Source organism: Sceloporus occidentalis, unplaced genomic scaffold (genome assembly GCF_023333645.1).
Source record: "Sceloporus occidentalis isolate IW3139 unplaced genomic scaffold, rSceOcc1.0.p SCAF_8, whole genome shotgun sequence".
NCBI lineage: Eukaryota > Metazoa > Chordata > Lepidosauria > Squamata > Phrynosomatidae > Sceloporus > Sceloporus occidentalis.
The window spans coordinates 42,791,922-42,819,495 of NW_028316988.1; the positions used below are offsets into that span (position 1 = coordinate 42,791,922).

The window sequence follows — 27,574 nt, forward strand, 5'->3', positions numbered from 1 at the left end:
TGTTGCATGGTAGCCCATGTGCCACCTTTCCACCCATTTATTGCACCCAGAACTTGCAAAGGTTACAGAAAGACTTACTTTTCTTGAGGCCAAGAACTCCATGCCTTTGGCCACCTGGAAGCTGTAGCAGATCAGGTCCTCCAGGGTTAAGGGACGCTTATAGAGGTCTTCAGCATCTAGAAGAAAACAAGCAGCAATGCAATACAATAAAACAACAGCAACAAAACGGCACACCATAAAGTGCCAATTCTGAAAAGTCTTTTGGTGTAGAAAGAAGACACCAAGGAGGAACTCATCATGGCCTCCCTACAGGGAGATTTCCAGAGCCTGGGAGCAGCCAACAAGAAAGCCTTGTCCTTTTCCATCCAAGAGATGTATCTGTAATGGTGGTGATACAGAGAGAAGGTCTTCTTGATGGCTGCTCCTCAAAAGATCTCAAAATTTTGGCAGGTTCATAGATGGAGTTATGGTCCGTAAACAAGGAAACAGCCATCTCAGCATCCCTAGGGAGGGAATTCCAGCATCTGGAAGCAACTACTAAAAGGGCCTTCTCCCTTCTTTCCATCAAATGTGTCTGTGAAAGTGGGGAGCTGACAACTCAGGCATATTTAGGCTGACTAGACGCATTCTCCTTTTCCAGGACATGTCCTACATTTCAACCTTCTGTCTAGGAGGAATCCCGAAATGCCTTTCATTTTGAGCATGGCTAAGAAGCATGGATTTACATTTATAGTAGTGTTTTTAGCTTTTATTTTGTAACCTCCTACATTTTTCTGGAATGTCCCGCATTTTGTGGTGCCTTGCCCTCTTTCGCAGAAAGGACATCAAGCCACCTTGGGCAGATTCACATTAGGAGATATTTCACACAGCCTGAAACCAAGCTGGAGAGGGCTTTACAATCCCCCTGTCCTTCATGCAAGGAAGAAAGCTAGTCTCCAAAGCTGTGTAAAAATTAAAACAATGGTTGTTTAGTTACCTTCCTCTTCCTCTTCGGAGTCTGTGTAACTCTTGTCTTCAATGAATCCTGAGCTAGCGGAGCTTCCGGTGCTGGCCACACTTTCAAGGCGCCTCTTGATCAGTTCGGTTAAATCACTGATGGACTCCTCCAGCCCTTTCTCAGCCGGGTCCAAGTTTTCCTGTGGCTGGAAGGGCAAAAATCCATTTAAAAAGTATCTACTACTCACTCTGTGTGAATGGGGTATAAGGATGGATGTGGGTTTTATCCCATCTGCATTTCAAAGTGAACAGGGTTGATCCCCCGCTCCTGGATTAATGCACAAATCAGACTGAGGTTAACCTTTGGACTCCAACAATGGTAGGGAATCCTTGGCTTTAGAAAGTATCAAATGGTATAAAATAAAAAAAGTCTGCTTTTAGAATAAAATATAATGGGAATATGTTTTTTTGATCCATAAAAAAAAATCTACAAATGAAAACTTGTGAGCATGAGAAAAGTGACCGTGATCCCACATCGAAGAGATGGAGCATAACTTTGTGCTTGTGGAGTTACATGGCATTTCTGCAACACCATGTCCTTCATGAATTACTGCAACAACCATAAACAAGCAGTTGTGCAACAACTATGCAGATTGATGTGCATGATGCACAGTGTGCAATGTACATCCATGCATGGTGTGCAAAGGGCACACTATGCACCACAATGCACACTGCAACCCTAAACCCAGAACTCTGCTTCTGGTCCAAAAGTGTGATCTGCAGGAATCAAGCAATTTACGCCAGTGTAGGTCACCATCAGGATGCCATCCCAGGTAGGCCCATGCGAGCAGTGAAACGTCTTGCCTTGCTTGCAATGAAGTCTCCGCGTTTCCCTCGCAGGTAATTAGACAGATTTCCATATTTGCAGTATTCTACTATGACCATCAAAGGACCTGCAAGACATGATCAAAGCTCTGTGGATTGATTTCAGGGTGGAACAAGGACCCTCTCCCAATATATTTACATTCATCATTTATAAAAGCATGGATCAGTCCTCTCTCTTTTTCCCCTGTAAAAGCATGAACACTGAGGAACAAGCAGCGGCTCACCTCCTGGTTTGGTGCAAGCTCCCAACAGGTTGACGACGTTCAAGTGATGGCCGATATGGATGAGGATCTTCAGTTCGGACATCAGAGCCTTGCACTCGTTGGTGGTTGCACACTCTGCTTGAGGAAAAACGGGACAAAGCCGTCTTTACACAACAGGATATTGTCGGTGGCAGGACTGAAAATCCTGTTTATACTCAAAAAGGAAATAAAATGACATTGTGAACCTGGCTGGAAGGGAAAGACCAAAGTCCATCCAAGGTCCCTTTGGTATCTTGGTGCAGGAATCTTCTTATCAGACAAGGAATGGCTTCCTGCCCTGACCTTAAGATCTGGACTTTAAGATCTTTCTTCCTAGCAGTGACATGAATTCTCTTACCAAAACTCTTTTTCTCTAGAGGTCTATGAGGCTGTATGGATCAGCTATGTCCAATTGTTTCTGACTTATGGCAGTCGTAAGGCAAACCTTTCTGGAGCTGAGAAAGTGTGACTGGTCCAACGTCACCCAGTGGGTTTCCATGGCCAAATAAGGAATTGAACCCTGGTCTCTAAGTCCTATGCTCAAACCACTACACCAGCTTTTGGAGACCAGTGAGGGCCATAAAAGTGGGACCCAGGGGCCACATGTTACCTATAGGGCACATTGTGTCCAAAACGTCCAGTGTGTCAAGCCAAAATAGAACTGAACTTGCCCAGCAACGAGACTTAGCCACAGAGGATTGGGAATCAAACGAATAAATCAGCACTGTCACTTTGCGGAGTTTGACAAATCCTTCGTACCAAAATTAAAATCAAAATGAAAAAACAAAATTACAGTACAGTAACTCCAGACAGCTGACATGCCAGACAAATGCGCTGACTCCTCTGCATAGGCCTGGTATGTAAAGGTTAGGAGGAGGTACTGCAAGGCCCAGGTCTCCCTCCACCTTGGAAAGAATAATAAAAGTAAAAGATTTCCTTCATTTTAGTCATGACAAGCCTGTTGCCTTCAATTTGCTCCTTCGACATCACTCCTGGCTGCCTTGAAGGGACAGGAGCCAAGGTTCGTATCCCATTTTAGATTATCAAATTGCATTATGCGGCACGATCTCCTTCCCTCCTAACCTATGGCTTGATCTCCATTAGGACCTGATTCTGAATCAAGGGTGGAATATGGAGCCCCCATATGATTCCTGACCTGTCGATAAGCCTTGTTTAGCTGACTAATTGCTCTTAACTAATTGCTCTCATATGTCTGGCAAGCCCACACAGCCGGCACTGACAGACGTCTATAGTTCCTAATGGGATCTATAAGAAATGCCATGCACCCCTCCTGCATCTCCCAGTATTTTCCCTTTATTGACGTAGTAAGACCTCTTGAGCCCTGGAGTGGCTGAAGGGGCTAATTTCATCATTCTGAGAAGTTTTAGACCCCAAAGCCTTCCACCCCCCAAAAAACTAGAGGTGATTTCAAGTCACTTTTAGTTTCGACAAACCCCTTCCCACACCAAAGCAGCCCGAAATGTGACAAAATGTGACTTTTGTGCCCACAATTACCAGATGGCACAAAAAACTCTACATCGAGAAAGAAGGGGAGTCATTGGAGGTGCAAGGGGTACATTGTTCCGAGACCCTGCAGAAAGTGTGTGCATCCTTCCAGCAGCCCTGATTTGGCAAGGACAGTCCCGATTACTGCATATACTCATGCATAAATATAAAAAGGATAGTAAAAAATTGAACCTCCGCCAAAACAAAACAAAACCCTGAACCGGCTTATCCATGGGTCATATCAAAATCCATGATTTTGGCTCCAAAATCTGCCCCTGACTTATACATGAGGTCGACTTACAGTAGAGCATATACGGCAATCCTCTGCTATCCCCCCTTTTCAGCAGCTTTTAAAATGTCCCAGTTTCTCTCCTCCTACTACTTTCTCACTTCATCCTCAGCTTACTCCATTTGCTGCAAACTGAATTTATAGTGCAAAAGTAGTTTGCAAACGATCCGGAGGGAAGAGAGGAGGGAGCACAGTCTCGCCCTTCCCTGCAGACTCAGGCAAAAGCAAACTGCAGCACCCTCTTCTAGCTTGTGTGTTCTTCCTCATTAATACTTTAGCCATCTTAAGCATACTCAAATGTTGCTCAGATACATGTGTCCTGTGAAATTTAGGAAGGCATGGTGGTGTTAAGAGTTCATTGGGAACTAAGGATGGTGTGCACTCAAGTCAGGTCTGACACTTAATTTGGACATCAGTGCAGTGCATTTTCCTACCCACATTCCAATCATTGACAGAGAAGTGCAAGGAGACATACATTGCAGTGTGGCAGGGCAAGTGTAAGGGAGGACAAGGGAAGGAAATCATTGACACAGAGCTTCCATTTTGAGCAGCAGCCCTGTGTTTCTGGCCATGCACCATCAAGTCAACCTCTCCCTCCCTCCATGCTGGAGAATTGGAGGACCGCAGGCTTTTGAGAGTCTCCGAGAAGTGTACCTTTAAGCATTTTAACTGCCACTGTTTTGCAGGTTGAAGATTTATCTATGCCAAAAGCAGACGCCTCCACCACTTTCCCAAAAGCACCATGACCCAGAGTTTTACCTAGAGAAGCAAGAGGAAAGAGTGAGCCAGACAGAACCGACCACAGTTTGCAACAGATAGGAGCAGGGCTGTGTTGATCATGGGCACGTTTAATACAGGCACAGGCCATGGTTACTATTGTTTGAAATCTGAATTGCAGTCAATCAAATTCTGCAACAAAATACGTTGCACTGAGAATGAATACATTCTGGATTTTTAAAAAAGAGAATAATCCTTCTTTTGCATCAGATAGGAGCAATTTATTCCTTTATGCCCCATTTATTCCTTTCTTCCTTCATTTAGCAGATGTTACTCTGTTTCTGGTAATGATCAGGTTTGATTGTTAGGATTGCTGGATAGAGATCCTTATCCTTGGGATGGCAAGAATATTTGCCATTATTTCCTGGCAGAAAAATTGGCTTCCCAAAAGTTGGGACAAATAATAGGAGTGGGGGGAATATTGTTCAACATTTGCCCAACATCTGCACATCTCAAAACGTTTTTGGTATCCAAGGGGGTCCTGGAACCAAACCCCAGCAGATACCAAGGGCCCAGTGTACTGGATTCAGACATTTTGGAAGTGCTCAATTCTAACCCTAAGGGCCATTTGAAAACCTGCTTCTCCCAAGCAGAATGTTTTGTGCCTTTCTGTACCAAACCGCCACGTACACACAGCCCTGGAGATATAAAAGAACGTGCGTTGTTTGCTGTGCAAAACATTGGAGCCTCCGTCGCATGCAGCAGAGACTGGAAGTCTGTGAAAGGCCTGTATCACACGCCGACACATATGTATAAACCAGCAAGGATTTATGGACATATGGGATGATACAGTCACACCAGAGGGAACAGCACAACGCAGGGGACCCAGAACTCAGATTGCATTCACAAGACCTTGCAAACGTGGTGCTAGCTTAAAAGTGTTGCATGCTGCAGCTTTTCCCATTCGCCGAACCAATTTGGCTTGAACGCTCTCTAGGCAAATACATTAAGTCAAACACTGACATTAACTTGATGAGTTGCGAACCTAATAAGGTGGGCTTTATAATGATTTCCCGGAATGAAGGGAGTAATGATTCTCTACGGCTGCTACTCCACCGGCATTTCATCCCATTTATGGACTTTATGGGTGATTTCATAGTGGCCTGTGTCTCCTCTTCTATTACGAAGCCATCCATTGCCCCCAAAGATGACAGACTCCACTTGGGAGAGACTGCAATGTAAAATATGACTGCCTGAATAATGGTTTCCAAGGAAATTGTGTTTCTTGAGATTCCCCAAGGCAAGGACCAGCTGTGAGAACACATTTCCTTAAAATATAACTTGTCCACCTTGTCCCAACCTTCTTCATAAAACTGTATCTGTGCCAGAGATGTTCAGGGGCATAATGTCAGTTCTTCCACCAGACCTAGATCTATCGGCTGCATGAAAATGAAAGCAAAGGGATCACTTACCCAGCCTCAGCCTGTCTCTTGGGAATTCCCATTTGCTGCTGTCATATGGGAGACGTTCGCATTGTTCATCGAGTGGCATCTCTTCGGGATCCATTATGATGGACAAGTACCCTGTTTTAATGTCTGTGGCATCCGGCTGCAATGGATGGGGGGAAAGTCCTCACTTAACGAATGAGTGAACCCGTTGCACATGCAAGTACACATTCTTGGTTGTGCATGGAGATATGCATGTGCAGTTGGTTGCATGCCATGGAAATTAACTGTTGCACAACCACTGAAGAATTTCATGTCCTAAACCCTAGTGCTTGCTAAAATATACCCACTGAATCAATGGGATTTACCAGTGAGTTGACTCACCATTCATCAACTGATTTAGACTTTTCCAGCCACTTTCCCACATGTTTTAGCTGGAAAAAACAGACTTCCAGAAATGTGTCAGTGTCCTGATGCCCCGCTCCACCCCTAATTTGGCAAAGCAAGCGTCTCCATCGGCAGCGCATGCCAGATTTTATCATGCCACTAAGCAACGGATGGGGAAATGGCGAGTTCTCAGCACGATGCTTTTTGCATCTTGGCAGCATTGAGCACCTATGGGGCTGTCAAGTGCTCATAAGCAGCGGAGACACATGTGTTAATTGGAAGATACTGGGTTTACTTCCCCTCCTTGTAAGCCATTGATATGCCACAAATGATCAACGCAGACATGCGTGAGCAGACAACTCAGGACAAGTTTATGCTGTGTTAGTAACTTTTAGGGACTCCTTTGCAGAGTGGGATCAACGTACTTTATTCTGCTAAGCGAAGGATTGGCAGTAGGTGCCAGAGTGGCCCTAATAACAGTATGTAACTAAAAATTATGGCAACTGCATTGTATCGGGTTTTAGGGTCCAGTCAGTGAAAGACAATAGAAGCTGAAATAACAGGTTGCTCTTTGCAACCTGTTATCATAAAAAGTGCCTCTCGGAGTGTGAGCTGGAACAAGTCCGAGTGAAAGACTTCTGGCCCCAAGTCTTGCATGGACATTCATATCATCATAATAATAAATGTCCTAGATTAATAGTGGTTTCCAATCTCTTAGGGACAAATAAGGCATACTCTGGTCTAAGCTTTCCTTTTGGCACTTTCAAACATGGGAAGAACTGTGTGAATAATTAAGGGCCATTGATGGAACTGCATTTTGGGTTGGGTCCAGAACAAAAATGCTCCTTTCTCCTGTCATCGTTTTTAGATTTTTCCAAGGAATTCGAGGAGCCTTTGGGATCTTTGCAGAGGAGCCAAGATGCAAAGGAGTCGTGGAAACGAGACGAACTTTGCAGCCTCAGCCAGGATTGCAAGAATATCGACAGAGGCTTCAAGAATGTGGGACAAGCCAGGCTTTTCTTGGAATGTCAGCAAATGGATCGCTCAAAAGAGATTGAAGAGGACTTTTCCCAGGCACTGAACCTTTCAATCTTTCCCCAATGCAATGCATTTTCTTCTTTATCATGTGCAGACAAGTAACTCATATAAGTAACCCATCTTTCCCAATGGCAAAAAGACAATCAGTTGGACCTGGAGATCACCTGAAACATTTTCTCAGCTGCTCTGCAGATGTGATCAGCTGATGGAGCAAAACTGCATCTATCCAGAGATAAATGCAGAAGCTGCCTTATCCCTAGCCTTGTCTGCGTTGGTCTGCAATGCCTCTCTTTGGCTCTACCTGTAAGATAGTGAGTGTTGAACCTGGAACCTTCTACACATGAGAGCCCAAAGTTCCACCATAGATCCATTGAGCTCACTCCCAAGTAAGTCGGGCAGGATCCTGGCCAGGATTACCTAGATTTATGTTCATCTGTTTAGTACTACAAAGCCCCTCCTGAGCTCAGATATGCCGAAACTCATTGACAATTTACTCCCATCGCTTTAAAAGAATGTCCCAGGCTGCATCTGCACTGCAGAAATAATGCAGTTTGACACCATGGTAGTTTTAAAATGCCCCAACACACACAACACATGTGGTCTCATGTGGCTCTGGACTCAGCATATGCCCCAAACAATTTTATTTAGAAGCCCTACCCAAATTATTTGGAACAATTATCTAGGAAGCCCTACCTGGAATATGTTCATGTTTGCACGCATTCATGTTATCAACCTTGCTTGGACATTACATATCATCTGCAAATATTTATTTGTGGGCAATACTATGTTTAAGGAGACCTACTTTCTAAGTTTGAGGCTTGGGCTGCTAGATGGTATTGATTTGGGCAACTGCATGGGATCCAGGGGCCATTTTCCCCCATGTTGCCATGCTCCATTGGCTCTATTCCCTCTAGCTTCATTTTGCTCCTTTCCAAAATGGCAACCAGAAGAGACACTTGTATCACTTGGTGCCACCATTTTGAGAAGGACTGGTGGAAATAGAGGTATTTGTTGGTGCTGGAAACTCTGGGAACATCATGCGTGGAGCATTTGGGGGGCTCTTTGCATATTTTTCAGGCAAATAAATGCCCCAATATTGTAATCACATGCACAGATGCAGACAAACACACACACAAACATGAGGGGTTGAGTCTCTGGTGCACTGAGAGGGGCTTCAAGAGTCATAGCAGTAGATTCAGTGGGTCAAATGGGTCAAATGTGCCGCATGGGGCACAACTTTCCAACGTATGGCTTAAATTGCGAGCCCATTTCTAAGCCTGGAGCATTAGAAAGATAAACTATTAAGGCACAAACCATCATTGCAAAATGCCCAGACCATTATTTGTCAAATAGACTACCTCCCTGATGTTAAAGAAGATGGCAATCCTAAAGGAACTTAGTGAGCTCCAAAGGAGAGCCATTCCTAACCCCTTAAAAGGCTGGGCATTATCTTACTTTTCTGAGTTTCCGTATGAAGAGGGTCAGAAGAAGCCAGAAAAGTGTTGCTGCCAAGCCTGTGCAAACCAAAATGATAACTTCAATGTTGGACTTTTCATCCGAACCTGAAAGGGAAGCATATGACACACATTTCAGCACAGTGCTCCCCATTATATTATGCACCACATTTCATATAAATCACACAGGCAACCAGGAGTCAGTTGTCAACGCTTCATTGGGAAGGATCCAACAAATTTGCACTGCAAGAATCATGGGGATTTGAAAATCATCACACAGTTTCAAAGCCTATTTGCAATTGGGGACCCATTTTTGCACAAAATTTGCATGTGGTCGCTTTGCATAGAAAACAGCATTTTTTAACATAAGAAACAGTATTTTCTGCACCGAAAATTATAAAGCATGGTTTCTTCTACTCTATCCTGATGTTTTCTAGATGTTTTAGACTCAAAATCTCATCATTGACTTTGGTGGCTGAGCCTAGATGGAGCTGTTGTATGTTACAGTTGTATTTCAATTGTGAGATTGACTTTTTCAGGGGGCAAGTAACCAAAGCCAAGTGTTTCCCAGTCTGAACCTTTCTTAGGACTCCAAGTTCCATCATCCTTCAACAATGTTTATCCTGGCTAGGGTTGGTGATAGTTATAGCTCAGTGGTTCCCAACCTTTGGTCCTCCATTTGTTTTGGACTTCAGATCCCAGAAGCCCCAGCCCAATTGGCCAACAGTCAGAAATTATGGGAACTGAAGTCCAAAACATCTAGAGGACCAAATGATGGAAACCCACTGCTGTCTCCAAACTGTGCTCTTTAAGGAATTTTGGACTTCAGCTCCCCAAATCCCAGACTATTGGCCAACATGGCTGAGGCTTCTGGGAGCTGTTGTCCAAAATCTCTTAAAGGGTACAGTTTGGGGACCACTGCTGTAACCCAACAACATCTGGAGGATTCCAAGTTCCCCGCAGCTGCTATAATTTGCTGAGATATTGGATAGCGCAGGTCCCCCGTCTTTTTCATCTTGCAACCTCACCTTCTATTTTAATAAAGGCCTGGGTGCTGTCTTGGCCCATTTCGTTGACCGCTTTGCACTCGTAGTGACCCTCGTCATCCTTTTTCACTCGCTCGATCACCAGCGTGTTGTTTTCCATGGAGATCCCTGTGAGAAGAACCAAAAAGTTCTTGCAACGTATGCTACGTGGCTTTCTAGGAAGCCTTTGCAAAATGGAATTGGCACCTGAGAATCACGGGCAACATCACAGAGCGAAAGCAGAAGAGAATATGAGCCTATTTGGGGCATGCTTTCTCTGGGACTGGATCCTTGGCATGGAAAGAGTTACCTTTCGGTTCTCATGCAGCTCTCTGGGACCCATTTAACTTGAGATTTGGGGGCATGAACTAGGAATTGTCTGCATACAATCCAAAAATGTCATGTTCAAAAAGGGAGGGCTGTAATCCTGAATCTGGAGACATACATATGGCACGTAGCTGCATCTCCATAGCCTTGTCTTGCAAAGCTCTCCCCAAAAACCCATCTTTCAAGTGAGGTATCCCCCAAAACATGGCTATTTCAGTGTGGTCAGAGAGGTCACCAAAGATGCACGCAAAGGGATCTTGTTGCACTTTTGAGACGAACTGTGTGGAATGCTGGGATTTGTACGCTAGTTGTGGTATCAGCGTTCTCTGACATAGAAGGTTAAACAAAACTACACATCCCAGAATTCCATAGCATGGAGCCATGGCACTTAAAGCAGTGTCAAACTGCATTAATTCTGCAATGCAGATGCAGCCGAAGCACATTACAAAAAGTCTATTCTGCCTGCACAGAGAGACCCCTTTGCAATCTGACTCACTCTTCCCTTCCATCCTTAGGAGACATTTTCTAAGCTGTTTTGCTAAGTAGTTGTCATCACAGAGAAGGTAGGACCCACTAGGAAAGGCATTTGAAGAGGGATAGATGTAAGTATTATTATTTTTTGCAACGTGTCTTGCCTGCGAATAACACCGCTGTTGTTAACATAAGCCCCGTGTGCAAGTTTCCCGTGCCGAGCGCTGCAAAATTTACCCCGAGGTGTTTCTTTTTGCTTTCCCTCCAGATATTTTATTTATGCTTCCATTGGCTGCTTGGGTTACACGCTTGTCCCTCTGGAATTATTTATGAAACTTCAGGCGTTGCAAAGAGTTTCTTCCCTAGAACAGCCTGATCTGAATTATAGATGGATCCTCTCTCTGCCGAACTCAAAGAGGGAAAATGAAAGATACAGGGACAGGGACGGCCCTTTCAGAGGGCTGCAAGGAAATTGCTTTTGGAGGAGAGAAAACGGAAGATGTGCATCTTTTAAACATGTCATTACTCAGATTACTCTGATCCAGGGGTGGCAAACATCTTTGATGGATGACGACAGTGTGGCATTTTAAGATCAGCGGAGGCTGTTTTATTATGTATTCGCTGCTTTTAAAACCACACATGTGCTTTTTCCAGTCCTGGGGTGAGCGCATGATCTTGGGAATATGCTGTTTTTCCCCACCTCTCTTTCTCTCTGACTCCATTACAGCTGCAATGAATGCCTATTGGGCTGCTATTATTTACATGACACATATACACACATCTCCCAGAGTTGCGCCAAAACATATTGTTTTGCTAACACAAAGGATGGAGAAACATATGCCTTCTTTACAGAGACGCTTGACAGGCATCCGCTAAAAGCATATTTGCTTTTAAAGGCTTCCAGAGCAAGAGTGTTTTATTAGCTTTTGTTGTTGTTTTCATTGCGTTTTATCAATTGCGATGGATGCTAGTGTTGTGACTTTTAAGTCTACTTTCACGCCGCTTCTTAGGCCAACCTGGGATTTTACGATGAAGGCCAAGAGATAGATTGGGAGGGAAAAACATGCAACAAATGTATGGGTTGGAATCCTATTGGTGAGCCCTGAGCTCTGAGTTCAGGTCTTGCCCAGGTATGTCATTCCTTCTGTTGTTGTTGTGTGCCTCCAAGTCATATTTGACTTATGGTGACCCTAAAGCAAAGCTGACATAGGGTTTTCTTGGCATGTTTCTTCAGGTGGGGTTTGCCACTGCCATCCTCTGGGGCTGAGAGTGTGTGACTTGTCCAAAGTCACCCAATATCCTGCTTCTCCTATGGATCGAGGGAGGGAATCGTACCCTGATCTCCAGAGTCCTAGTCCAATACTCAAACCACTAGTCTAGCCATGACAAAATAAGAACAAGAGTACCACAACGTCAAATGTTTGGGCACCACTGGCTCACCTGAAGCCGGGGCAATTGGGTAGCCATTTTTCAGCCAGGCGATCACAGGTTGGGGCGTCCCATTGGCTTTGCACTCCAGGACTATCTTCCCGCTGATGTTCACCTCCAGGTCTGTGAAGTTCTCCATGATGTGCGGCACCGTCTTAACTGCAAACAAATGGGAAAGAAAAGAAAACCCTTTGAAGATCATGAATCCACCTTTATCCCTGAATGTTGACCTCCATGCATATAAACTTCCTTGCATTCCAGGCAGTTACGGAGGCTTTATGGGTTGCTGAGCTGAAATAACCCGAGTTGCCGTTAAACTAAACTACATTTATTGATAACATAAGTAAATGGCATCCTGGTAGCCAAATGTTTTTTGTCTTAAGTCATTTCTGACTCACAGCGTTCCTAAGGTGAACCTATCAGAGGGTTTTCTTGGCATGATTTCTTCAGAGGGGGTTTGGTCTTGCTTCCATCTGAGGCTGAGAGAGTGTGCCTTGCCCAAGTCACCCAGTGAGCTTCTGTGTCCAAGTGGGCATCCGAACCCTGGCCTGCAGAGTCCTATGCCAATATTCAATCCGCTCTATCACATTGGCTCTGTAGTTAGCAAGTTACACAGATGTATATCCTACTCAGCTCTGCGTAAGCCACTTACCCTGCTTAGCTTCCAAGATCAGGTGGGATCTGCTGTCTTTAGATGTAAGGGGATATAGCTTTGTAAATGGCCTTAGATGTGTCCAAAATTCAATTGAGTAGTTTTTCAACATCCTGAGTCATGTAGAGGCTGCTGTGGCATTACAATGTAAGGGCACCTGTTGCATAGTGGGAGCCAGTGGAGTGACTGATGCACCAATGCTCAATGAGCATGTCCCATGCACACTCCCTAATGTACACTGAGACACTCCCTGAGCTATATAAGGACATGGGCTAGGAAATACTGGCGCACAACAGGAGCACCCTATGTGCAAGAGGAATACCCCATGGAGCATACTTTTGCCAGTGTCAGAATGCACATCTGTCCAATTTGCTAACAGGCTTTCCTTGCATTTGTGCGTGGAGAACCGGCATGAGTTTCCAGTAGCTAGGAGCCTTTTCTCCGTTGACTTCCTCCTCAAAGAAATCTCTTTTGTTCCCTTTGTCTTCTGAAATTCTAATAAATCCACAGAACCTGGCACCGTCTAGACTTTTTTCCGTCTGATTTCTTTGACCATTGTATTCTCTCCTGAAGAAAGCAGTGGGCACTTCAAAGTTTTCCCTGTGCTTCTCTGTTCTTTTCTTTTTCCTTTCCACGCCAGACAGTGGGCCAAGGACATAGCATTATTTCTGCTGATACTATACCTCTCTGTAGTGCTAAAATCATTTAATTTCGTACCAGGCAGACTGTGAGGCCTTCTATCCAGAGAGAAAGACACAGAGAGAGTTGTTAGCTGCCTTTAATTCCAATTTATTACAGGGTTTTCTATGCCAGATTTTTTATTTCCAGGGCAAGTTTGCATTGTTTTCCTGACTTATCTAAAGTCACACAGTGAGTTTGCATGGCTGAACTTGAACTCTGGTCTCCAAGAATTTTTCCAACCCTGAAACTTTGACACTATGTTGGCTCAAAGTGTGTTCATGGCATGATTTATTGAGGAGAGGTCTGCCATGGCCTTCCGCTAAAGCTGAGAGTATGTGACTGGACCAAGACCGCCCAATGGGTTTCATTGGCTGTTTGAGGACTCGAACCCTGGCCTCCTGGAGTCCAGCGCTCAAGCCACTATGCCACAATGGCTCAAATAAGGAAATAAGAGGTTTACCAGTGCCTTCCCTGAGGCTGCTGAAAGAATGAGTCCATATGTTGGGAGAAAGGCGGGATATAATAATAATAATAATAATAATAATAATAATAATAATAATGTGAATTGCCCAGTGGGTGTCTATGGCTGAGCAGGGATTTGAACCCTGGTCTCCTGGAATAAAAGTCCTACATTGAAATCACTACATCACATTGGCTTTGTTCTGCTCTTCTCTTCCCTGATGCTTTTGTGTGCCTTCAACTTGACATCAACTTGAAACCATGCTTCCAGTCATGTCCAACGTGTCCCTATCATAGGGTTTTCCTTGCAGGATATATTCAGGGGAGAGTGTGGCTTGGACAAAGTGACCCAATGGGTTTCCATGACTGAATGGGGATTTAAATGTTGGCTTCTCAGAGCCCTGGTCCAACAATGAAACCACTACACCACATTTGCACCCAGATAGATAAATAGATCGACAATCCTTTGTTGCCTGTTTCTCTTGTCGTACTCATATAGATGTGCTTGTAAATATATATGGCCATCTTTCTGGAGTGAAGACATTTCCACTTCTCATCCATAAACATTCATGTATTTCATCTGCAGAGCAAGGATGAATTATTTCCATTGTTTTCTACCTGCCGCAGGAGAGAAACAAGACATTTTCAGGCAGCGTTCTCTCCGGATTCACACACCCCAATCTGGAAAAGTCTTCTGCGCAGAAATCCTGGTGGTTTGCATGTGCAAAGCCCTTTCCTTGGCACAGAAAACATGGCTCAGAGGCGGAAAAAACTCCCACATGTATAACCGTGCAGAATAATTTTCTGGAACACTTCGACATGTGCAAAATCCCAGGAGAGAACTGCCATGATGTCTGGTGTTATTTTTTTCCTGACAGGCTTTTTGGAGTGCTAGGAAAGCCCTTTTCTCAGCCAGGAAATGAAGAACCACCAACATAATTTCCATTTTCGAACCTTTCTACGGATAATAATATTCTGACAATGAGGACAAGCCAGCTGCTCAATATTGGATGAAAAAGCTGGACTTGGATTTCCCATTTGCTTTTGCTGAAGAAGAAAGACAGCATGGTATAGTGGTCTGAGTGTCGGACTAGGACTCTGGGGGATCAGGGTTTCAATCCTTGCTCAGTTATGGAAACCCAGTGGGTGAATTTTGGGCATGTTCTACTCTCTCAGCCTAAGACAAAAGCAAGGGCAAACCTGCTCTGGACAAATATTGCCAAGAAACCCCATGACAGGTTTGCTTATGGGTTGGAAATGACTTGAAGGCACACAACAGCAACAACTTGGCAACCAACATGATTCTAGCCATGAATTGTAGCTCCAAGTTGCATAGTCCAGTCCAGATATGGAACTGCTCCACAGACTTCCATGATAAGTCTAAGATGCTCCCAGACTCACCTTTAATGTTGAGCATGGTACTCTTCTCCAGCCCCTCGGTGCTGTTGGCGTGAGACCGAGCCCGGCACATGTACAGCCCAGCCTGGTCCTGTGAGACGTTCTGGATGCCCAGCGTCAAGGAGATGGAATAGTTGTCTACTTTCTTCTGGGTCAAGTCGTCGGGGATTTTCTGCAAGGTGGGGTCATACCATGAGAGATGGCTGTAGATGTATTTGGAGGACTTGCAGGTCAGCTGGACGTTGCTGGCCACTATGGCCGTGATTTGGGGGTCGGTCTGTAGAGTTGATGGTACATCTGCAGCAACAACGACAACAAAAGGAATGTGCAATATTGTATCATCATTCATCATCATCACCATAATCACCAACATGGCAAGGCATGTTACCAGCCATGAATGAATATAATTTAGTATGCCCTCTATTTTGGGGGAAATTCAAGATGCTGAATAGCTTTAGTACCTTGAACAGCTTTTTTGTAAAGTTCATAGTACAATTCAGATTGGATTCATCCTACTGAGCTGCTGCTGCAGAAACCATAAGGCACCTGTTTTCCATTTTGGTGGTGATATTGAGCAACCGGCTTGTTGCCATTACTACCAACCCTACCAAGTAGTAATTACAATTTAATCACTGTAATGCGTCTGGGATTTCTGAGCACCAGCGGCTAAATGAGATGCTGAGGAGCGGTAAAGTGTGAGCATCCATTGCAATGAAAAGTCTGGTTCCATCTGTATTGACAAGGAATTAACAGGCTTTCAATTTCCTGGCCTTTGCACAATAACCTGCATAATTTAAACCGCCTGCACTCTTGTGAGTTCCACGCCTGTCTTTGCAAAGAGCGACTGGATTGCTCACAGTCGAACCAGAGAGAGACAGTCTGAAAGAATGAAAGCCTTCTTACGTCTCCCATAAATATGTCTGGAATTGACAAACTGCCCTGGGGCAACTCTTGTTAGCCGTCCAAATCTGAGAATCCAGCCACCAGTCTTATCTCAATTGAGTAGGGCTTTCAAGTACTTCCAAACATACAGTCATCTGTGCAAGTTCTACTAAAATGAATCAGTCCTAATATTTTCATTCCCATAAGGGTTGCTTAAGAAATTTCCCTACTGGATCATTCCTAAGGAAGGTCTTCCAAAAGGTAGAGGAGATTGATGATTATGATGGTGATAATGATGATGATTGTATTTAGCTATATCCTGCCTTTTCCCCAGACCTAGAAGTATGGGGAATGAAGCTGATAAAGATAAATGCTCACATCAGTAAAGACATACAACCACTAAAATACCATCAAACAATAAATCAAGTTCAAAGCACTTTAACTGAAAAGTAAGAGATGCAACACTACTGAAGCCAATGATTCCCAAACTCTGGCCTTTCCAGGTTTGTCCTGATGTTTTGGACTTCGGTTTCCAGAATCCCAGACCGTTCACCAAGATGGCTAAAGCTTCTGGGAGCTAAAGTCCAAAACCTCTTGAGGACATATTTTGGGGATCACTGCTTTAAGCAGCTCTCAGAGGCCTGTTGAAATGAAAAAGCTTCACCAGAAGGACACCATGAAGGGGTCTAATCTAGTTTGTGTTCAACCACCGAGAAGCCTCTCTCCGATGTTCTCAGAGGATGTGCCTTTAAGGGCAGCAGGACTGAGAGATGGGCCTGCCCTGAAGATCTCAAAATCCAGGAACACTTATAATGGGAGATTACGCTCCTTCAGATAATATCTGGATTTATTTCATTGTTATGTATGAACAAATATTAATAGTTGCAACCAATTCAAGCAGAGGTGAGGACTTTCTGGCCAGATCTTATGGGTTCGTCTTAACTAGTGCAGATCCACTGAACTGTCCTTGTTGAGTCAATGCATAGTTGAATTCCATTGATTCAACTGATTTCATGAGCCAGCATGGTGCAGTGGTTTGAATGTTGGATTAGGACTTCTGGCTCAGCCACCAAGTGACCTTAGACAAAGCATTCTCTCTCAGTCTTAGAGTAAGGCAATGTCCCACCTCCTCTGAATATTGCATGGAAAAGTCCCATGATAGGGTTGCCATAAGTTGGAGTCAACCGGAGGACTCCTATCGACACAACACTAGTTATAATGAGCATGGTTTGTACATGAGCACATGGGAGAATAGACAGGCGATGATGCTGTTGTAGTGACATGCTGAATGTAAAAATAGGGAAGAGGCCCGAGGCCCATGGAGATGTCTTACCTGAGACGTAAAATTCAGTGCTTCTTTCTTCTGTGCCAGCCTTGTTGGAAGCCACACAGAAATAGATCCCCGAGACGTTGCTAGACGTGGTTGTCAGGATGCTTACAATCTGCCCAGTGAATAAGAATATGAAAGAGAATAAGAACTCAGTTGCTTTAGCTTTCCTTATAATTACATGACTCTTAATGTAAAAAAGAAAGAAAGTATGAAGATATTCTCTGTGTCCTGCAAGAAACTGCTACATTTCCAAGAGAAGGAGAGGGCTTTGGGGGGCAAATGCATCACTTTTTGGGGAACACAGAGCAAGCAGATTAAGGAGAGGAAGCAAAGGAGAGTTTGGACCACAGAAAGCAAATCTCCTCTTCAAATAAAGCCTTTGAAGATCTCCAGATGTTCTCTATACAGGACAGCTACAAGTCGGTCGAACATTGATATGCCTTGGGTTAAGGAAATGGCAAAGGGGAACATTTCCAGACGTTTCCTACTTGTAAGAGGAACTTCTTTTCTTTTCTTTTCTTTAAGGCCTGAGATTTGGGATCGTTGCTTGCCAGTCCTGCCTCCTTACACATGTCCCTCCAGGTCTCTTGGCACTTTGGTTTTGCACCTTTATCGCACCAACAATTGGGTCGATCCATTAGTGAAGGAAGCTGTAACTACAAATCAATCTCCAAACACACTTTTTGTGTGTTCCTCCAGAGTTCCAGACTTTCCTTACATTATCCTTCCTATAAAAGGAGCAAACTGCCTTTCCTGTAAGTCTTTGAGAGTGAAAATTCATCCTTTAAATTGGTTGCGGGGAGAAGGCCTTTAATAAAAATGACCAGTGTCTCACCAAACTACAACCTCCAGGATTTCATAGGTGGTTGTCCATGGCATTTAAAATGGAATCATTTGCAATGATCCAAAGTGAGCTTCTGGTCACTTTTGGTTCATGCTCCCAGAATGTGCAAATTGACTGCAGTTGCTCACCTTTGCTTTAGAGGACACTGTTAGCAAAATATGATTGCTGAAAACAGGGGAAATCTTCTTTCTCAAAACCGTCAATCTTTGCTTGATCAATTCTGGGCTCTCTTTTGCCTGTGGTTCTCCAGACACCCATCTCTGCAACAAATATCCCCCTTTTTTTTGCTCATGGGAATTTGAATGTGACGACTTAGACTTTTAGAGCCTCCCTCCTCCAGCCAGCCCTACTCTTCCAGACATGCTTTGATGCGTCAGAAAGCATCTTCCGGGATATTGTCTTTAATATCCTCCCTTAAATGCACAGGAGGCATCCCTTTTCCCTTTTCATAAAACATTCACAGCAAACCCATTTGTAGTACAAGCTCAGCTGCGCTTGTCTGGAGGTCTACCTGCAACCAGCTGAGCTTCTGCCTTCCCAGCCTGAAAGGGAACCAGGCTTCAAAAGTTCACATCTTGTGCAACACTTTTTGTCTTTGCAACAGGAAACATGCAGGCTTCCCTCTCCTCACTTTCTCTTTCTTTGCACCAGAGGAGCAAATTCAATTTATCTATTGCTGTATCCTTACTGAGAACCAGCCTGGCATGCCATTTTCAAGCAGTTCCCCTCTTATTACATCCAGCACTTTGAATTGCTTCAAGATAAAAATCTGGAACCGATTTAACCAGCCCACTGACATGGGAAGCACCAAGCATCACTGACTGCAATTCCCATCAGCCCTAACCATCATAGTGAGTAATGCTGGGAAATGCATTTCCATGACAGCTGGAGGGGTGCACCCGAATCCTGTCTGTTAAAACTATCCATTGGCAGCTGATTGTCCTCATCTAAATAAAAAGGATTTGATTCTCTATAGTGGCCTCCACAATCTTGTACCCCTCCAACTGGTTGGACTACAGCTCCCATCATGCTGGGGAACATACCGGTCAGGGATGATGGGAGTTGGTGTCTAACGTGTTGGGAAGGCATCAGACTGTTGTTAGGAAATCATCTGCAAATTGAACTGAGAAGTGTGCCTTCCTTAGCTGAATGAAATCATCATTGGCTAGAGGAAGGGATCCATCTATACATCAATACCCCGAGGTGCTTTGGACGGCAAAGAGCGGTTTAAATCAAATGCAAGCTGTCTGGATTTTTCACACGTCTTGCAATTGACCCACAGGATAATGAGGATCAATAAAGAAACGATCGATCAGAGAAAGGGAGAAGTGCTCGCGATGGCCAGGGCAAGCATCCAGAATTGCAGGCTCACATGGAAAGCTTGAGATCTGGCACCGTGGTTGGATTCTCCTGGCAGCAATTTGCAGTAGAGACTTTTTAGATGAAGAGGAAGGGAAAGCAACCGAACAAATGGCCCCTTTTTAGAATGCAATGATGAAAGAACTAGCAATCCTGCAGAACTTCAGGATCTGCTAAGGCACAAGGAATCTCAAGGCATCCAGGAAAGATAATCCCGTCTGAGCCAACGCCAGGGACTTAATGCAGACAATTAAAGCCAGCCGGCCTGAGCCTCTGACTTTCCTTCTTTTATTGTTTTACCCAACTAGCCAAATGCCAATAAAGAGACTTGCCCAGCTTTGGTGGGAAATGGACAGATTTGTTTCCCGAAGCTTCTATTTCTGGCTGGAATGAGCACCGGAGGCTATGAGATTTTTATCTGCGTGATGTTTATAAAATTATACCCGATTATCTAAAAGCTTTGCTTAATGAAGACACCCACGGACTTCATTAGAGCGTTTGCGGTAGAAATGTCCATCCTACCCCAAATGGGACTCAGCAAGGAGAGCTTTATTAATCTTAATTGAGAGATACTAGTTATCCAAAAGGAGCCTTTAAAGCCGGCAGGGTTAGGAATGAGATGAAAGCTGAAGTTGTAAATGGGACAATCTGCATACAAATTTTCAACAGCGCTTTATTGAAAGAAGACTCAGCCTGCAAGGACTAGGCACCTTCGGGAAGAGTTAAGGGGAAAGGACAGGAGGGCCACGCAATTTGTGCCACTGACCTAAATCCTATTGCCCTCCCAGATGGAGTTGACTCACTGAATCAATATTAACTTGGTAAAACAACATTTGCACTGTTGTTGTTGTGTGCCTCCAAGTTCTTTCCGACTTATGGCAACCCTAAGGCAACCCTATCACGTGGTTTCCTTGGCAAGGTTTGTTCAAAGGAGATTTGCCATTGCCTTCCTCGGAGGCAGAGAGAGTGTGACTTGCCAACGGTGGCTTTCCATGGCTGAATGAAGATTTGAACCCTGATCTCCAGAGTCATATTCCAACACTCAAGCCATGCACTACCCTTTAATTCAATGGGCCTATTCTAGCTGGAGATCCAGTGTGATGGAATGGTTTTAGTGTTGGGTTATGACTTTGGGAGCACTAAGCTTAGTAGAAAGGAACACCTGTTTGCTAATTTCCAAAGAAACTTCTAGCAAGACCATGCTGTGTTCTAGGCCAGCCAAAACTTCAAACATTGTAGAAGTGGCTTACCGGCCTAAGTGACTTAACCATTAATGCAAACCAGAAAGACACTGCTTCTAGATTGGATGGTCTTAAGAACATGCTGTGCCCTATCAAAGACTTGGCTGGCCCACTGGTTCATTTATTAGCCACTAAATCCCCTCATGTAAGGAGTAAGTAAGTAAGGAGGGAGGGGATAATGGGATATATTTTATTATGTTACATGTTTTTACTGTTCTAAGCCGCCTCGATTGTATTGAAGAGGTGGGATAGAAATGAAATTTTATTTATTATTATTTTGCTGGGAGATGTCTGGATGAAAGCTCTATTGATGCTCTACTAGAAATGAATGAGGATGACCTGATAGCTATCATTCCAGCACAATCTTTGAAGCCAAAGAGAGTTAACATAATATACTTCCTCTGCATGACTGGTCTCCCAGACAAAAAGTCCCTATTCAAACAGAGCCCTTGGATAGCAATAGCACTTTACATATTTATATACTCTCTATGCGGTTTACAATGTGTTTGCCAATTGCCTCCAACAAACTGGGTACTCATTTTATTGACTTATGAAAGGATGGAAGGCTGAGTCAACCTTGGAGCCTTGGAAACACTTGTGATGATACTGACTCAGCTACTCTTTCCTGATAGATCACACCACCAGACCCTGAAAAATCAGGGCGTTCTTTGCATTTCACACTAGCACCAAATTGCTCCAAACTGGGGACGTTTTTGTAGGTTGTGTGTGAATAAATGTCTTTTGTACAGAGCCTGGATCTCTGCACCATTTGGGGACTGAGCCACTCCAGGAATAGCAAGTGTGGGAGGGATGGACAGTGCGAGTGAAGGGACGAAGACAGCTGAGCATTCGGATGAGATAAGCGACTCATTAGCCAAATGCCCTTTGCGAGAATTCTCATGGCTCACAGTCGCTCCTTGCACTTTCTCAGGCTTGAGACTAAAAATGCATGTAAAAAACGCCCCCCAGAGTCATGCCTTTTTGGAGAGCTGTTTCCTTTTAGTTTGTTTTCTTTCAAAAATAAAAGGCACTGGGGTGACATCATTATTACCGGAGTCAAGCCTTCAGATAAACAGAGGAGATTGCAAAGGGATCCCAGGGTGAAAAAATCCTAAGTATGTCGAAGACGATTAGGTGCCGAAAGGAAACCAGTGCCTGAGAAAAGAGAGAGAAGCACATTGGGAGGGAAGCTGGGGAAATGGCGGGAGATCAAGAGCCGTGGCGCTTTTACCTTTAACTTATTGTCGTGCGTTATGGTCCGCGTCTCAATGCTCTTGATTTTGTTGGCTGGGTATGTGGCTTCGCAGCTGATGGTTTCTTCCACCTTGGTTTTCTTTCCGCGCTGCTTGCATCTGCAAAGAAACAGACATTGAGATGCCCAGATCTCACAACGTTGAGTATGCAACCTGAGAAATGGCTGGGAACTTGAGAAATGTGTGGAAGAGAATTATACAAGCCTTAGGACTCTCTCCTCAATGTTTTGGTACTTGTGGAGCAGTGCCAGGCAACGGCCAGAGACTTTGTAGTAGCTGTTGTGTCCTTCGAGTAGTTTCTGACTTATGGTGACCCGAAGGTGAACCTATCCCAGCTTTTTGGGGAGAAGTTTCTTCAGAGAGGGTTTGCCATTGCCTTCCCCTGAGGCTGAGAGAGTGTGGCTTGCCCCAAATCACCAGTGGGTTTCATGGCGGAGCTGGGATTTGAACCCTGTTCTCCAGATCCATAGTCCAACGATCAAACTACTACACCATGCTGGCCAGAGACTAGGAGGGCACATAGCCTCTAAGAAACTTTGGATACAGCAAAAACATTTCCCCTTTTTTGGTTGCAGAAGACTTAACTTGGCCCCTTCACTGGAAGGAGTGGTATAAGAAAGGATTTTTCTTCTGCAATGAATCTAAGGCCCTGGTGTAGGAAGAGGGAACGATGTGCGAGGAAAGGCCAGAAAAAGCCAGGCTAGGCAGCCAGCAAAACCTTTAGAGATCACCTCCCAAAGCTTTCTTTGCCCTCCGCAGGGCTTTGGCAGAACAACAGAGAGGGCTGTTGCCTGCGAGTGTCTCTCTGCAGGTGCAGAAATCGAACCAACACCTACATGGCGGAAAGGGAAGAGAGGCACACTGACTAAGCCAGCCGCATGGAGATGGAAGCACAGACAGAGCTTGGGGAGGCTCTTGTGGGAGACTACTATTCCCAGGGTATGTAGGGGAGACTGAGAGCTGTTGTCCAGGAAAGTACCTTTTCCAAAGAAAGCTGTCCACAGCCTTCCAGCATTTCGCAGGCGGAAATCTCGGCCTTTAATTAATGAAATAATTCATTATCTTGCCTTTCCATGAGCACCCGATTCAAGGTGGCCCAGGACAAGTTAAAAAACAAAGTACAGCTAAAAACTATTAGTATAATTTAAAAAAACATAATTAAACAACATATCCATTTACTTTCTAATAGCCACATACTGGTTTAGAAAACAGGGTTCTGAAAACCATAAGTGAGGATTGAGATGTTGGTGAGCAATCGTGATGTGTATTTCTCCAAACCAAATTCTCATTGCTGGGGCTACAGTGCATTTAACCTTCTGTCCTTCCTTCCTTCCTTCCTTCCTTCCTTCCTTCCTTCCCTCCTTCATGAAAAATGCTCCCCACTTTTTCGTCTCAGCCTTCTTTTCCAGGATACCTAAGCACACATTCAGGGTGAAAATATTCCCTCTCTGGAACAGATTCCTCCATCTTTTGGAGGCTTTGAAGGCGAAGATCTTCCTGGATGCTCATCCAAAAACTGACCTCCCTGCAACTTCCATGACCTTGGAGAAGAAATAAAGCTGCCTTCACCGGTTCAAACATATTCTACAAATGTCCTTCCAAACGCAGTAGGTCCACACTGGAGAACAAAAATATTTAGGAAACAACAGAGAGGGAAGCAAAGCAGCCCCTTTGGCTCTCGGTGTTCCCACATCTGTCCCTTTTTACGGGTGGAAAACCTGACTCCAGCTTCCTTGCTGCAGAGAGATGGGTGAAAGTGCAGGAGGAGCCGTTGTTGGCTTTGGCTCCTCGACTTCCCTGCTGGTCCTCACCGAGGGAAGTGCTCTGTGTTCGGGTCTCCGCCAAGCCCTCTCCCCAGAGGTCCCTCCGCCAACATTTCAACAGGAACAAAGGAAAGTGTCTGTTTGTCTAAAGACACTGTGCGAAACAGCACCCTATAGTCAACGTTGCTTGAATCCTGTTTGGTTAATCTGGGCTTTCAGAACCCTTTTCCTCTTCCAAACCCCAAAAGCCAAGGATTTCTTACACTTGTATATCCCTGTTTGTATTTTGAGGTACTAGGGATGCTAAAATATATGTGCAAAAAATGTGTTTCTTCAATGTCGAAGAAGTAGAATCCTGACTGATGAACATTTTTTGCAGTTCAGGAGTTATTCAATGCAAAATTCACACAGGCTTATTTGGTAGAGAGAAAAACATCCCCCCAATTATCTAACGAATTAATTTCTCCTTGTCATCGTCATCGTCATCATGGCTGTTGTCCTCCTTTTCTCCTTCCAGTCCCCTTTTTATATGCTTGTTAAGACCCATTCATTGCCTCGGTTCAAATGAGTGCTCAAAATGCCCTCTTGACTTCTGCTGTTTGGGATGTTTGTCACTTTTCCCTTGACTTCTCCTCTTGGAGAGTCAGAACCAACAAAGCCGGCTCGGTCTCTGTTCCGGCCCAAATGCGCTGCGATATACATTCTTCAAGGGGCTGTTTATTTGCTTCTGAGCAGCTGTTTCAGTTGGAAGGTTTGAAAACTTCAAAACATCCCAGTGGGGTGCAGATGTTTTTTGGTAGCTGTTGATTCTGAGGAAGTCTTTTAACCCTTTGGAGTCCAACTGGCAAATGGCAAGCCAGCTTCAAAAGGACATCTGGAGTCGGCATGCAGCCTTTGGCTTTCTGGTCTCAAAAGGTTGGAGATGCTAGACCCAGAGGTTCAAGGTGTGGAGTCTGGTGGTACACCAGATGAAGGCAGAACTTTCCATCACCTGATATTGAACCTTGCAAGAAGAAGAGGAGGAGGAAGAAGAAAGGAAAATAATGAAGATGAGGAGGGGAGAAGAAGGAGTAGAAGGATGGGAGGAAGAAGAAAGAGGAGGAGGAGGGAGAAGAAGAAAGAAAGAGAGGAAAATAATGAAGATGAGGAGGGGAGAAGAAGGAGTAGAAGGATGGGAGGAAGAAGAAAGAGGAGAAGGAGGGAGAAGAAAGAAGAAAAGGAAAATGATGAGAAAGAAGAAGGGAGACGAAGTAGAAGGATGGGAGGAAGAAGAAAGAGGAGGAGGAGGAGGGAGAAGAAAGAAGAAGAGGGAAATGATGAAGAAGAGGAAGAGAGGAGAAGGTTGGAAGAAGAGGAGGAGGAGGAAAAAATGAAGAGGAGGAGAGGAGAAAAAGAAGGAGAATAAAAGAAGAAGGAGAAGAAATAAGAGGAAAATGATAAAGAGGTGGAGGGAAGAAGGAGGAGAAGGATGGAAGAAGAAGAAGAAAAGAAGGGGAGGTGGTGGTGGCTAGTAGTAGCGCAGTAGTCAAATGTGGCATTAAATGATGGCACCTCTTGATTTTGATCTCAGGCAGCAAAAGGTCAGACCAGCCATGGTTACATTAAGCAAAGCTGTGCATGCAAGGGACGACTCAGAGGAGTTTCTGCGGGCGCATCATCTCACACACGCCGTACACTTCTGTCTCTAAAAATACGCTCTGGGCTATTGGCACAGGTTGCCATGCAACCGCAAAATGGCATGTAGGTGGAATCCTGCAAGTTGCAATGATGAAACATGCCAGAGTACTCCTTGCTGTCTTCTCCACCCTCAAAATACCCCAGTTCCCTCTTTAAAAAGAGATGTTTGTACCTTCTAAAATTCTAAAATCACCAAGGCTGATGATTTCTCTTTAAAAGAGCAACACAATCCAGTGCCCTCACAAAGACACTGGTCAAGGTCTAGATCAGCGATTCTCAACCTGTGGATCACGACCTTTTTTTTTGGGGGGGGGGGGTCGAATGACCCTTTCACAGGGGTCACCTAAGACCATTGGAAACACTTATGTCTGATGGTCTTAGGAACTGAGGCACCGCTTGGGGGGTCACCACAACATGAGGAACTGTATTAAAGGGAGGTTGAGAACCACTGGTCTAGATAGATGCAAAAAATACTCGTATGCTTTTTCTTGTCCTCTGCAATATATTGAGAAACATGGGCAACTGCAGCAGGATTTTCCTTATGTTGGGACAGGTTTGCATAAAATTCCACATGAGAAGAGACTTCTTGATAGCAAGAGCAGGTCAGCAATGGGACTAATTCCTGGGGTCTTCTTCTCTGGAGGTCTTCAGAAAAGAGGTTGGGCAGCTCCCTGCTAGCAATGCTGTATCAGTGATACCCAAACTCTGGCCTTCCAGGTGTTTTGGACTACAGCTCCCAGAAGCCTCAACCATGTTAACCAATGGTCTGGGAATTCTGGGATCTGAAGTCCAAAACACCTGGAAGGTCAAGGTTTTGGAATCTCTAGCTGGAAATCCTGCATAGAGTAAGGGCTTGGACTGAATGACCTACGAGGCCCCTTCCAGGTCTACAAATCTATACTCTTTCTTCATCTCTACCTAGAAATACCCAGCAGGTCATGCTTGGAAGCTGGCTGGCAGATGAGATGGACCTTGGGTGCAATCCAGCAGAGTTCCTCCCGTTCTTTGGCTTCTTACCCAAACTTTGTCTTGAGCATCTTTTCCCACCACTCAAGGTTTGAAGGTACTCTGTAGTCAAATAACATTCTATATGCTTTTGCTTGGCAACCTGCACCTGGTTTACCTCAAGCAACTTCCATCTCCTTTCCCAGGATTTTAGCAAACTATGCTTCTTATACTGCAGTCTTTCACCATCTTCAGAGCCATGTGCTTCTAATAATGTGGAACATCAACAAACTGTGATATACTCAGGAGCGCATGCTGCAAAGAAGACACTTACTGGTTGTCCGCATGGCTGCAGGGTTCCCATTCCCAGTGGATGCTGGGAAGCGGTGTCCCACTTGCGGTGCACTGGAGGCTATGCTCTCCTCCTTTGGTGACCAAGTCCGTCTTGTAAAAATCTGTCTCCTTTTCATAAATTTTGGGTCTCTCTGGAAAGGAAAGAGGTAACAAAGATCAGAACCCAGATGGCAAATAATTGCTCTTTCTCGAAAGGTGTAGGGGGCAAAACTTAGGACTGGAGCAGCTCTTCAAGAACCATGATCTGTCCATGCTTTTCAATGAAGCGAGATGCCGAAGAGCATCAAGGAGTAACAAAACAACATGAGAACTCAATAATATCTTAAAGATCCACCTTGTATTTGTGGTTACTTGCTCTTGAATCAGAGGAAGGAACTGGCAAAACCACCTTTGAGAATTCTTGCCCTAAGAAAACCCTACGAAATTCATGGGGTCCCACCATAAATTGACAGTCAGCATTTCAAGACAATCTCCACCCCACAATTTTAGGCTATTTTTCTACTTCACAGCTGGATTTTTGTTCCAAAACAACAACTAGAAAATAATGCAAAAGGAAGAAGGAATGCAATGTCCATGAACTAACTTT

At 44.5% G+C, this 27,574-nt stretch overlaps 1 protein-coding gene across 2 annotated transcripts in view; it reads right to left on the reverse strand.

Annotated features, from left to right (window-relative positions):
- The window catches only part of LOC149308773 (vascular endothelial growth factor receptor kdr-like), a 93,877-nt gene that overhangs the window by 21,042 nt on the left and 45,261 nt on the right, over nucleotides 1–27,574 (reverse strand). Inside the window, exons 10-22 of one of the 2 annotated variants that reach the window (XM_089536437.1) lie at nucleotides 26,969–27,119; nucleotides 22,228–22,348; nucleotides 17,556–17,664; nucleotides 15,344–15,637; nucleotides 12,163–12,309; nucleotides 9,928–10,053; nucleotides 8,901–9,007; nucleotides 6,048–6,183; nucleotides 4,513–4,617; nucleotides 2,046–2,159; nucleotides 1,801–1,889; nucleotides 977–1,142; nucleotides 79–176 (exon numbers count right to left, since the gene is read on the reverse strand). In XM_089536437.1, coding sequence (XP_089392563.1) covers nucleotides 79–176; nucleotides 977–1,142; nucleotides 1,801–1,889; nucleotides 2,046–2,159; nucleotides 4,513–4,617; nucleotides 6,048–6,183; nucleotides 8,901–9,007; nucleotides 9,928–10,053; nucleotides 12,163–12,309; nucleotides 15,344–15,637; nucleotides 17,556–17,664; nucleotides 22,228–22,348; nucleotides 26,969–27,119 — 1,763 coding nt within the window. Of the gene's footprint in view, nucleotides 1–78; nucleotides 177–976; nucleotides 1,143–1,800; nucleotides 1,890–2,045; nucleotides 2,163–4,512; nucleotides 4,618–6,047; nucleotides 6,184–8,900; nucleotides 9,008–9,927; nucleotides 10,054–12,162; nucleotides 12,310–15,343; nucleotides 15,638–17,555; nucleotides 17,665–22,227; nucleotides 22,349–26,968; nucleotides 27,120–27,574 lie in introns of both variants that reach the window. The other variant, XM_089536436.1, reaches the window with a different exon arrangement.